Below are 11,731 nucleotides of genomic sequence, written 5' to 3'. Positions count from 1 at the left end.
AACAAACATAAAAGTATTTTCTTGCATAAAAACACGACTGACCACGTAATATCATATTATTTCGTTTCGTGTTATGTTCAAAGAATTGTATTGCCACAAAACGTCATCGAAACGTGTGTACACAAATTACATGACGTATACACTGTCCCAAATTGTCAAGAAGTGATCGTACCGAAATATACCTGAAGACAGAGATTTCAAGATGGGTAGTGCGCAGAGTGCTTTTACGGAACAAGAACTGGATGATTATCAAGTAAGATATCTACGTCACCGTTTCATATAAGCTAAACGACTTCTAAACCAATAACTGTGAAGACATTGTTTGACAATTTAACGGGCACCTGTTGTTTCTTCGTTGTCACCCCAACTTCCTCTGTTGACCATTCTCGCTTATGTATAGAAATGTCAAAACCTCAAAACAATGTTTTGAGCCACTGAGTATTTACACACAAATAATTTATATTGACAATATTCCGTTTGCTGCAAAATCGTGCCGATTAAATGCAAAATAGATATAGGCCCCCTAAATCCGAAAACAATTCGCCTTAAATGTCATGACAGTTATTCATTTGCCCATACCAACTCGCCACCATAATTTTAGACATTGTCATGAAGGGTAGAAAAAGTTGTTCGACAAACGCTCATGTAATTGTTGCTGTTTTAGGGACTATGGATATATTCATGCACTGGCCTATGTTTTCATGAATATATTACTGAATGAATGAAAGAATAACTTTCATGTTTCTCAATAAAATGCTGAATATGTAGCCTGCAACCTCGGGGTATCGCGGTACTTGACATGTACGCTGAACGGAACAAAATGCACTCACTAACCGTTAGGATTATTCGTGTTCTCTATATCAGATGGCATTTATTTGATCTAACAATGCATATTTTACTGATAAAAGTTCATTATTTACATTAGTAGCTCCGAGTAAAAGCCGGGCCTCGCGCTCTGTATGACAAGTGAGAGAACTCCATCGTATCGCGGTACAGAGAAAAATTGTGTATGGAGGTCCGAATTGGACAAAAAGAGGACATAATTCTACCAACCACTTGGTATGATCATGCCAGATATCAGTGACAAGTGCAAAGACAGCTCAAGTAAAATTCGAAATGTGTTATCTGTAATAGGTATTCAATGCATGTTTACAGAAAAGTAAGAGAAAAGTATTTTAATAATCAAAAAACAAAAATCAGAAATGATATTCTAAGATCGTTTATAAAAAAAAATTGGATGGCAATAATTTGTCACATAATGGAAAAATGTTAAACGTTAACAATAAATATATAAAAAAACGCTCCTAGTATGCCCAAAGTATGTATTTATCTTTTGGCTACTAGTGAAGAACGTATTTCTAAGTTTGGCATTATGGCCCTTATGATCTCCCTTCCGTTACCTTATTAGTCGCCATGAATATGCAGATGATCTAGTTCAGGTCGATAGAGAAAGTTTACTTGGGGAACTGCGGGTTGTATCGTTGGCCATTGATAGATGGGGGTAAGGCAATATTACAAAAGATGCCAGAAATATGTATTAACGCATTAATAACTCCTTACTTACAGCAGACGGAACATTCCGAGGAAATTGAAATTGTTTACAAAGTGAGCACTTCCTGGTTACTGATTAGCATTAATAGACAGCTGCTAAGAGGCGTGTCCCGCGTGAACCACCGGAAATCACAAATGCAGTGATACGATGAATGCCGCGGTACCATGGGGTCCAAGTATACATGATGTACAGTTAACTGATGAACAGGAAACCATCATGAAATATCTGCCAGTAGACGTTAAGAGAAAGTAACAGTATGGACTTTACTTGAAACTATTTGAGCTTCTTACTAAAAAAAAATTGATAAAAATTTACATTCTAAATTTGGTTAAAAAATTGAAAAATTATGGTATTTTATTTCAGATTACTCATTTCTAAAAAAAAAAAAGATACTTTCAAAGACACAACCAAAAACAAAAACAGGAAAATACAAAATTATATATATTTATAGTGAAATAACTTTCATATAGCGCTTTCATTATGTTGTCTTAATGAGTCTTTATCGTTTGTATCAATTAAAACATATGTAAGGGTTACTAAACAAAACTTGATAGAGCATCTGCCCAGAGAGCAGAAGGTAGGCGGTTCGATCCCAGGCTGCGTCATACCAAAAGCTGTTAAAAGATGGTACTTGTTGTTACCCTGCCTGGCGCTCGGTATTAAGGGGCTAAAACAAAGACTGGTCAGCTCGGAGTCAGTTAAACTGCGGCATGGGCTAGCACTAAAAGATCGTCATTTTTCCGGACTAGTACAAGCAGCAGTCACACACACATGTGCATGCACATTACCGTATTCGACGTAATAAGCGCCTAGGGCGCTCTCAAAATTAGAAATAGGGGGCTCTTATTAGAATATTATTTTAGTGGAAAAACAGAGTTGAAAGATAAATTTCGTGGTTTATGCTGACAGCCTGAAATGTTTATGTACGACAGATATATTTTTCCAGAATTTAATTGCCCATAATTAAGGGTGCATATAACACACGATTGCGTATTATACGCAAATAAATAAGTCTTGTGTACATTGATCAATCGGAAGGGGTGCTTATTGGGATTGCTAATATGTTAGCAATTATCACCATGGGCGCTTATTAGAGCGGGACGCTTATTACGTCGAATACGGTACTTTATAAGTGCTACAATCTTGGACGCCAAGTTAAACGCATTTCACCTCACCAAACTTGCAAATGAACATTCATTTACACTTTTTGTGAAATTGACTCATTTACTTATGAGTTTTTGATAATTATTATTAGTGCCAAGTGTTATCCAACACGAGAAACCAATACAAAGTAATTTAATGACAATTAATCGTTTGTTTTTTCAGACTTTGACCTATCTGACCAAGAAGGAGATTCTACAGTAAGTGTCCTGCTCACTGTATTCACCCTATAGGGATTCCAGGTTCAAACAGGTCCCCAGCAACCTATAGAGTTGGTGGTCAGACTCGGTGACTTGGTTGATCGAGTGTCATCGTACCCCAACAGGATTATTTATTCTTGGTCTGTCAGCACCATACTTGTGCTCGTAGGTTTCACCAAAGTGGTGACTTCTTGCTTTCCTCCCACATTAAGCTGACAAGCCGTGATGTAACTGAAATACTGTTTAAACTGGCGTTAAGGTCAACTCACTCACTCATAAATCAGGCATTTTTGCATCGACGAAAATGTTATTTCTTACTCAAATGGGCCATGTCATAGCATGTTATTTCTTGTTAGGCATTCATTCATTATAAATGTCACCTGTGAAATTGTTGGACCAATAAAGTGGAAACTTTGAGCTAATTTAGACTGACCATGCTGACGACACCCAAATTTGTTGATAAGGCTTCGATCCATTTCTTTGTTTGATATTTAACAAATTAAGGGCTAGTTGGGTTGCCCAGTTATTTAATCATGTCACAAGTGCCCCTGCCTGGAGAGCGGAAGGTCTTGGGTTCGATCCCAGTCAGCGTCATACCAAAAGACGTTAAGAGATGGTACTTGTTGTTACCCTGTCTGGCGCTCGGCATTGAGGGACTAAAACAAGGGCTGGTCGGCTCGGAGTCAGTATACTGTGTCTGAGTGGGGTATTCATGTTAACCTACGGCATTGTATCTCAGTGAGCTAGCACTATTAATCAGCATCAGTCTGGACTTGAACAAGCAGCCACGTGCATGCACGTGGCTATATAAGTGCAGTAATCTTGGACACAATATTAAAATCAATTTCATCTCACCTCACAAGTGCCCCAGGTTCTAAGGCTTCTTAATTTGCTATGCAGAATTATGTCCCTTAGCTTTGCAAGGATCTGTTGATCCGCATGAGTATGAATCCCAGTACTAATGAGTTTCAACAATGTTATAAAAACGTTGAAGAACTGTTTCACTTGGGATTTACTCCCATATTAAGCTGACAAGCCAGGACAAGGCTGTGATCATGGTGATAATCTATTTGTATTTAGATGTTGCCATTGAGTGTCCATACTACACATAACTGCTTTGTTATATCCATGGTAAGACAGAAATATTCTCAATATTGCAGTGTCTACAAGAGATTCTATCGTTTAGACAGCACAGCTGTGGACAATGACAAGAACTGCAAACTCTCGCAGGACAAGGTACTGGAGCTCCCAGAGCTGAAGGTGAGTTGGATGCCTGTCAAAGGGGGCAGCACACTCAACATGGAGCACCACACTGAACATGCTGAAATGATAACTGGGCGTCTAGAAACTATACAAGATGCTAAATGAGGCTGACAGAACACTATACATGCTAATTGGTCTTATTGACAAGCAGTATGAGTGGTTACAGAACTGTATACTTTGCAATGCAGCATTCTTCCAAAACTATATCTGTATATTTTGTACTAAGAGGTGTCAGGGCGATCGGGTAGCCATGGGTTAGAGCGTTCGCTCATCACACCGAAGACCCTGGGTTCGATTCACGAAGCCCATTTCTGGAGTCCCCCGCTGTGATATTGCTGGAATATTGCTAAAAGAGGCGTAAAATCAAACTCACTCCCTCACTCACTCACTCAGTGGTGTCTGTCATGTGACTATGCCTACTACAAGAACAATACAGGGATGTTGACAGACATAATGGAAATCGGCAACTTGAGACACTATTTGAAACCCAAATCTTATAACAGTTCTTTTTGGTAATCGGCTCAGCCGGTTTGTTAGGAGTAAACATGATGGGGACAGTGTCTGTGTGCTGCAGCCTGACTACCATCAAACACTTTGTACATGAAGACCCATGATCATGGTGACATGGCCCTGATTTTTGCATGCTTGTTTTCATGACATGTATCTAAGCCATATCTATGTCTACAGGTGAACCCATTTGGGAAGCGCATCTGCCAGGTGTTTTCATCGGACGGCCAGGGCAACATGACGTTTGAAGACTTCCTGGATATGATGTCTGTCTTCTCGGATAATGCACCCAAAAATGTCAAGGTGGAATACGCCTTCAGAATATATGGTAAGATCTTGTTTATTTTAGACAGTTTGCACTTTGTACAACTATCTCAAAGACACCAACGTTCGTGGTCTTGGACGTAAGTATCCATCTCCATCAAATAAATTATTGTCTGTCAACCTAGCCATTAATGATAGCCTTTTTCTGAATGCCTTCGGAAAATCATTAGGTCTACACAAGAGTGAGTGAGTGAGTGAGTTGGGTTTAACGCTGCTTTTAACAGTATTCCAGGAATATCGCGGCGTGTCAGCTTAATGTGGGAGGAAAGCCCGGACATGATGCAGGTCTCAGACATTTACCACTTCGGTGAAACCCACGAGCATGGGTATGCTGCTGACAAACCTAGAAACATAATCGGGGCGAACTGGGATTTGAACCCACAATCATAGGTTTCTGGCGTGCCCAAGGGACACAACTCTGCACAGCGAATCGCGGCGCCTTAGACGTCTGGGCCACCCGTGCTCCCCATCTACACAAGAAGTAGTAGGATGCAAGATATACTACTCAGAAGAAGTTGCAGAACACACAATTCTTTCATATTATTATTTTGAACATGGTGAATGCCATGACAGATTAACGATGGTAAAATAAAATAATCAGGTTTTCTTTTTCTTCTTTTCAGTAGTATAATTCCTAGTTGTGGGTGTAACATGATATTTTACTTCCCGATACAAGTATCGATCTTAGTCGCACACCAAATACAAAATATCATTTCATACCTTAAATATTTACATTAATGGCTGTTACACCAAACATTAATTAGTAGTGAAAATTAATAGTGAAAAAGTAAATATTTTCCTCAGTTGCATCATACTTGACACTGCAAACTGTAAATCATCAGTGTGCCAGGTGTTTGACTATCCTGTCTATGAAAAAGATGGCTTACACACTACAGATAAGAGCACTGACAAGTATCGTGAACAAGGTATCGTGATACGTATCGGATCACACAGTTGGTGTATCATCCCAGCCCTAATAATTCCATACTGATGGTATTATATTTTTGGTTATGCTTGAAATGTTCCTGAATGTCTGTTAATCTAATAGGGGGCCTATGATGGTGTGTTTCAGACTTTGATGAGGACGACATGTTATCAAGCACAGACCTGCGTAATGTTGTCGACCACCTGACCAGTTTCCAGAACGACGAACAGAAGCTGTCCGATGAGGACATGCAACAGCTAATCGATAATGTGAGTTATATATTTTGAGATATCAACATTATGTACAGCCTCTTTAAGGATGATACTAAAATGTACAAACTTTAAAAATATTTACCCTTATTTTAATATTGATGACTCCCTCAAAAGAATCTGAACTTGGCAATGTTGGACAAGTCCATTTTATGCATAGGTGGGTAGTTTCCACATATTCTCACAATCCTCACGTTGATTATCTGTATTTATCTGCATTGCCCAGCTTCATCAATGTGGATCAACTCACTAAGCTCTCCCCTCTAAAAAATTACGTCATCCAATATACAACGTCATCAAGTTGAGAGCGCATGTTCGAATCTCCAGAAATGACATCATGATAGAACAATGTTTTATTGTGAAATAAACCAAGATTCGTTCTTCATTGTTCTTTGCGTGTAACTATCTTACATAGTGTGGGGCAGTCGGGTAGCCTAGTGGTTAAAGCGTTCACGCGTCACGCCAAAGACCCAGGTTCGATTCCAGACATGGGTACAATGTGTGAAGCCCATTTCCTGTGTCCTCCGCCGTGATATTGCTGGAATATTGCTAAAAGCGGCTTAAACCATACTCACTCACTACATAGTGAAAAAACCCAACTCACTCACACATCTGATTGTATGTGTTTCAGATCCTTGAAGAGGCAGATCTTGATGATGATGACTCTCTGTCATTTGCTGAGTTTGAACATGTCATTTCCAAAGCTCCAGACTTTGTCAAGTAAGTTTTAGCCTTCATGCAGTCAGGAGTATTCTTATGACGGGCAGATCCAGGGGACGGTTCAAGACCTGCCCTGTTGTAAAACCACATGACACCACATGGTGAAATATACACCCAAAATATTCTACAATTGCAAATTTGTTCTTAGTAACAAATCCTTTAATACACTTCTTAACTTTAATCACCGTTTTCATTACAAGGACATTCAATCAGTCTCATTCTGTGTTTTAGCTCCTTCAGAATCCGTTTGTGAAGTGCCTGAAACAGATCTGTCCTCTCCTCCAAGAAAGTCCCATCCAGATGCTGGGTTGACTAAATTAAGGGGTACAATGCTCAAGAAAACAATCACCAGTCATCGATGTGACAAACTTGTTCTCATTTCCATCTGAAAACTCTTGTTTCCTATTAATTTTGATTACTTTGTTCTTGTTGAAAGTTATCTCTTTGTCAATTTTCTTAGTGAGCGGGTCTTTTATTACGGCAAATACAGTATATGTTAGTAATGTTAGTTTCATTTGTTAAACAGCTGTTTTAGCAGCATGTCTTCTTGGAAATTACTCATGTTTCTGTGAATGGCGAAGACTGCTGGTTCTGTAAATGGCGAAGACTGCTGGTTCTGTCAATGGCTAAGTCTGCAGATTCTGTCTATGGCTAAGACTGCAGGTTATGTCAATGGCTAAGACTGCTGGTTCTGTCTATGGCTAAGACTGCAGGTTATGTCAGTGGCTAAGACTGCTGGTTCTGTCTATGGCTAAGACTGCAGGTTCTGTCAATGGCTAAGTCTGCAGGTTCTGTCAGTGGCTAAGACTGCAGGTTCTGTCAATGGCTAAGTCTGCAGGTTCTGTAATTGGCTAAGACTGAAGGTTATGTCATTGGCTTAGACTGCTGGTAGACAGACTGAATATTTTAACATTTTAAGTATGGATTAAAATACAGCGAAACACGTCCTGTTAACTCATTAGGATCTTATATGTGATTTTGTGATAAAATTCAGATGAAATCATTATCAAGACTAGGGTGCAATATTGACACTGGTCTTGTATCAAACTGTGGATGACTGAAAACATTTTCAATGATCCCAATGACTTCAAGTTGACATTGTTTCACTGTGTACAAATATGACACTTTCCATTGTGTACAATATGGAATTATAAAAGAGCACTTCAAACGATATGCAAGTAATATCTTAAGTGGAATTTTTGAAGCTTTAGTAACGATGATGACAAGAGTTGACTTATAGATTTAAACTTCTTTTTTCTTTCATTACCACATTTTGTACACATGCTAATACCTTTACAAAGCAAGAACGCATTTGTACTGAATTGTGTTGCTTGCTCACTTGATAACGGTATAATCCTCTGTTCCGAAACATCGCTTTAAAAAATCAAATGATTTGAAATCCATGTCTGTCTGTGTTATATGCAACTATGACATTTTTTAGCTGTTTTTTAAATTGTGGAGAATTACAGATGATGTTGTTGTTTTATGCAAATGATATGAGGAATACAACACAGCAAAGCTTCTTAGGAAATCAGAATCAGAATCTTACAACTGTCTGAACTTTGAGGATTGAAAATATCAACATTTTAGATGACACATACTCCGCAAGATTGTATATATTGTATTGTGTGTACCCAGTTGTGATAACAGAATAAATTATGATGTGTTTTAATTCAGAATGGTTTGACCAGACACATTGTTACTGTATATACCATAGTTATTGTTTGATCCGAGTTTGATTCACAGATATTCGTGATAATATCCCCTGAACTTTATGTGATAGTTGCATGTTATTTTAGGCCAGCCTTTCTTCATAACAATAGACTAAAATATAATGGGCAGAAATATAGCATTGGGAAACTTCATTGATGTTTTAGTGGCTGGATATGAAATAATGCAGACAGTATTTTTCTTCAGACACAACTTCTTGTCTTCATTTGTGTTCAATCTTTTATCTGTTTGAAAGGGTTACAAATAATACGAAAGGGACATATCTAGCCTATTAAAAAAATTATTTGTTTTTTAAGCCAGAATGTTAATATTATTTATTCCATTAACAAATAAAGCTGTTGATTTGTGGTGATCAAGTAACGAGAAAGGTTGGCCCTGAGTGTATGTTACCATGGTTACCTGATGTGTATTACAGAACAAGAGTATTATTTGTAAATAGGCAATCAGGCAATGTACTTTCATCGATTTTGAAAATGAAATGGTTGTGAATATATTAAATATTTTTGGTAATACAATAAGTTGAATAAAAAAAGCAGTTTAATAATGGTTGCATAGTAATTGTTAGAAATATGCATTTATTTAAAAGGAATTCAGGCATAATTAAACAATCTATTATAAACATTTAGTGAATATTTGGCACCATTTCTGCTCTCTCTAATCCAACATTTATTTTATATTTTAAGTTTTGTTGTTAGGTTTTGTTAAATTCTTAAATTAGTATACCGTATTTGACGTAATAAGCGCCCAAGGCACTCTCTAAATTAGAAATAGCGGCCTCTTATTGGAATATTATTTTGGTAAAAAAAAACAGAGTTGAAAGATGGAAAATTTCATGGTTTATGCTGACAGCCTGAAATGTTTATATACAACAGATATATTTTTCCAGAATTTGATTTCCCATGTTTAAGGATGCATATAACACAAGAGTGGGTATTATACACTGATAAATAGGTCTGTGTACATTGATCAATTGGAAGGGGTGCTAATTGGAATTGTTCACTAGCCAATATATTAGCAAATATCGCCGTGGGCGCTTATTAGAGCTGGCGCTTATTACGTCGAATACGGTAAGTACCAATAATTAGTAGAGAGTGTGACAATCATCTTGTATTCTCAAGTATGTGTGTATATTAGGAAGAATATTCCAGATTTTAGCCTTGTTAACACAGTATTCATTTTTATGTATTTTATCTTCATATGCATTGACATCTAGAGTCTCTATTGCTATATGTTCTTCTCATAGAACAAAAGGTTGATTGGACCAGAAAAATGGGATGAAATACTGGGTACGCTGGGCTGAATAAGAGGATGATCAGTCACTGGGGGCCACAGTTATGCATGTTTACACTGATACTTTCCACATAGATGGGAAGTGTGAGACAACTCTTGTAATGTCAGTCCCATCATGCACAGGTGTTGTAGACTGCCGGTATGACCACTTTGCATATATATGACTATTACAAACCCGAGCCCAGAGACTGGTGATCATCTTTGTTCATGAGAATTACAACTTGGTGTTGATGGCGCCGTGGGCCCACTTGCACAGAGAGTACTTAGTACTATGATTATTGTCTGTCTATGTTAAGGTTTAGGAGTACAATTGTCTTTGTGCTAAGATTGTTTGTACAAATGGGTCTGGGCCCGTTCCAGAAAGTGATCTTAGCGCTAAGATGATTGTAACTCCCATACTTTAACATTGGGTTAAGCCAATCATACTGCTTAGATCACGGCCGTGTTCCACAAATCGATCTTAGCGCTAAGTTGATCGTAACTCCCATATTTTAACATAGGGCAAAGTAAATCGTAGCGCTTCGATCAGGGCCCCATTCCATAAAACGATCCTAGCGCAAAGATGATCGTAACTCCCATACTTTAACATAGGCTTATGGTAGTCGTAATGCTGAGATGGCTTTGTGGAACGGGATCCTGAAGCTTGTTGTATCCAAGGTTGCCTCTGTGTTATGTTCAGCAGTTGGCGAGTGTGTGAGATGATGATCAGTGCTGGAATTCATTTACATTGGCTCATGTTGCTGGTTGAAGGAAGACACAATTCAACTCTGATTATGCAATATTTTATTGGGGTTGCTGGTAAAACCTGTCTGAACTTTCTACTTTTAAATAAATATATTTTCTTTTTACACCCATTTTGTTGTGTTTCTTTTCAAGAGCTGCTGACAAACAGGAATTAGGATATAAAGTTGTTGAAAAAAAATCTGGATTTTTTAAGCAGGCTGATGCGAGGTCAGTGAGGTTTGCTCTTCGTTTGTTCGTTCGTGCTAGCCCGCCGAGACACCATGTCAAAGTTTAAAATGGATACTAGGGCTGGGACGAGTCCAAATTTACTACCCGGGTACCCACCCCCACTATTACCCGACCCTACCCGGGTACCCACCGTAGGTCTAAAGAGATACAAAATGTTCGATTGGGATTTTTTTTTACATAGCCATGGAAAAACGTATTTAGATACATGTATTAAACTATCTGGTCATGCAAACACTGAAGTTGACTTAAGTTGTATCTTTATTCATCAATAGTAAAAGTCAGCAGGAATGGGTGCATAGTCAGAAAGAAATGCGAACATTAGTGACTTGTAGTGTAACCATAGAGTTCTAGATATATTTTGTCATTAAACAATATATCACATGACTAACCACGGGTCCGGGTAGTCCTGTGGGTACCCGGGTCACCCATCCCAGCCTTAATGGATACCCCACTCAGACACAATATACTGACTCCGAGTGGACCAGTCCTTGTTTTAGCCCCTTAATGCAGAGCTCAAGAGCAAATACCATCTTTTAACATCTTTTGGTACAATGCAGCTGGGGGATTGAACCACTGACCTGCCGCTCTCCGGGCAGACTCTCTATCCACTAGACCACGGAGGCAGTCACCCACTGGTAAGATTGTAACATTGTTATAAGCAGTGTTAAACCTTCTATGGCATTCACCAGTGTGATAATACTGCAACAGAATTCAGGTGATTCCTGATGGGTGAATACATATAAGGTTGATAACCATAAATTATTCATCACCAAAGCTCAGTAGTTAGAAGGCAGGCTGGCTGATACAATGAGCCAGC

At 38.4% G+C, this 11,731-nt stretch overlaps 1 protein-coding gene across 1 annotated transcript; it reads left to right on the top strand.

Moving 5' to 3' along the window:
- The first annotated feature begins 113 nt into the window (after positions 1-113).
- On the top strand, positions 114-10,790 carry LOC124149433 (calcium and integrin-binding protein 1-like). The gene is made up of 7 exons (XM_046521021.2): positions 114-253; positions 2,879-2,913; positions 4,074-4,173; positions 4,864-5,011; positions 6,080-6,201; positions 6,833-6,921; positions 7,153-10,790. The coding sequence occupies exons 1-7, from the start codon at positions 203-205 to the stop codon at positions 7,172-7,174; spliced, it is 567 nt and encodes a 188-aa protein (XP_046376977.1). The 5' UTR covers positions 114-202; the 3' UTR covers positions 7,175-10,790.
- The last annotated feature ends 941 nt before the right edge of the window (positions 10,791-11,731 follow it).

Source organism: Haliotis rufescens, unplaced genomic scaffold (assembly GCF_023055435.1).
Source record: "Haliotis rufescens isolate VD_foot unplaced genomic scaffold, xgHalRufe1.0.p SCAF_2, whole genome shotgun sequence".
In the NCBI taxonomy this organism is placed as follows: domain Eukaryota; kingdom Metazoa; phylum Mollusca; class Gastropoda; order Lepetellida; family Haliotidae; genus Haliotis; species Haliotis rufescens.
This window is presented reverse-complemented; position numbering and strand designations above follow the sequence as displayed.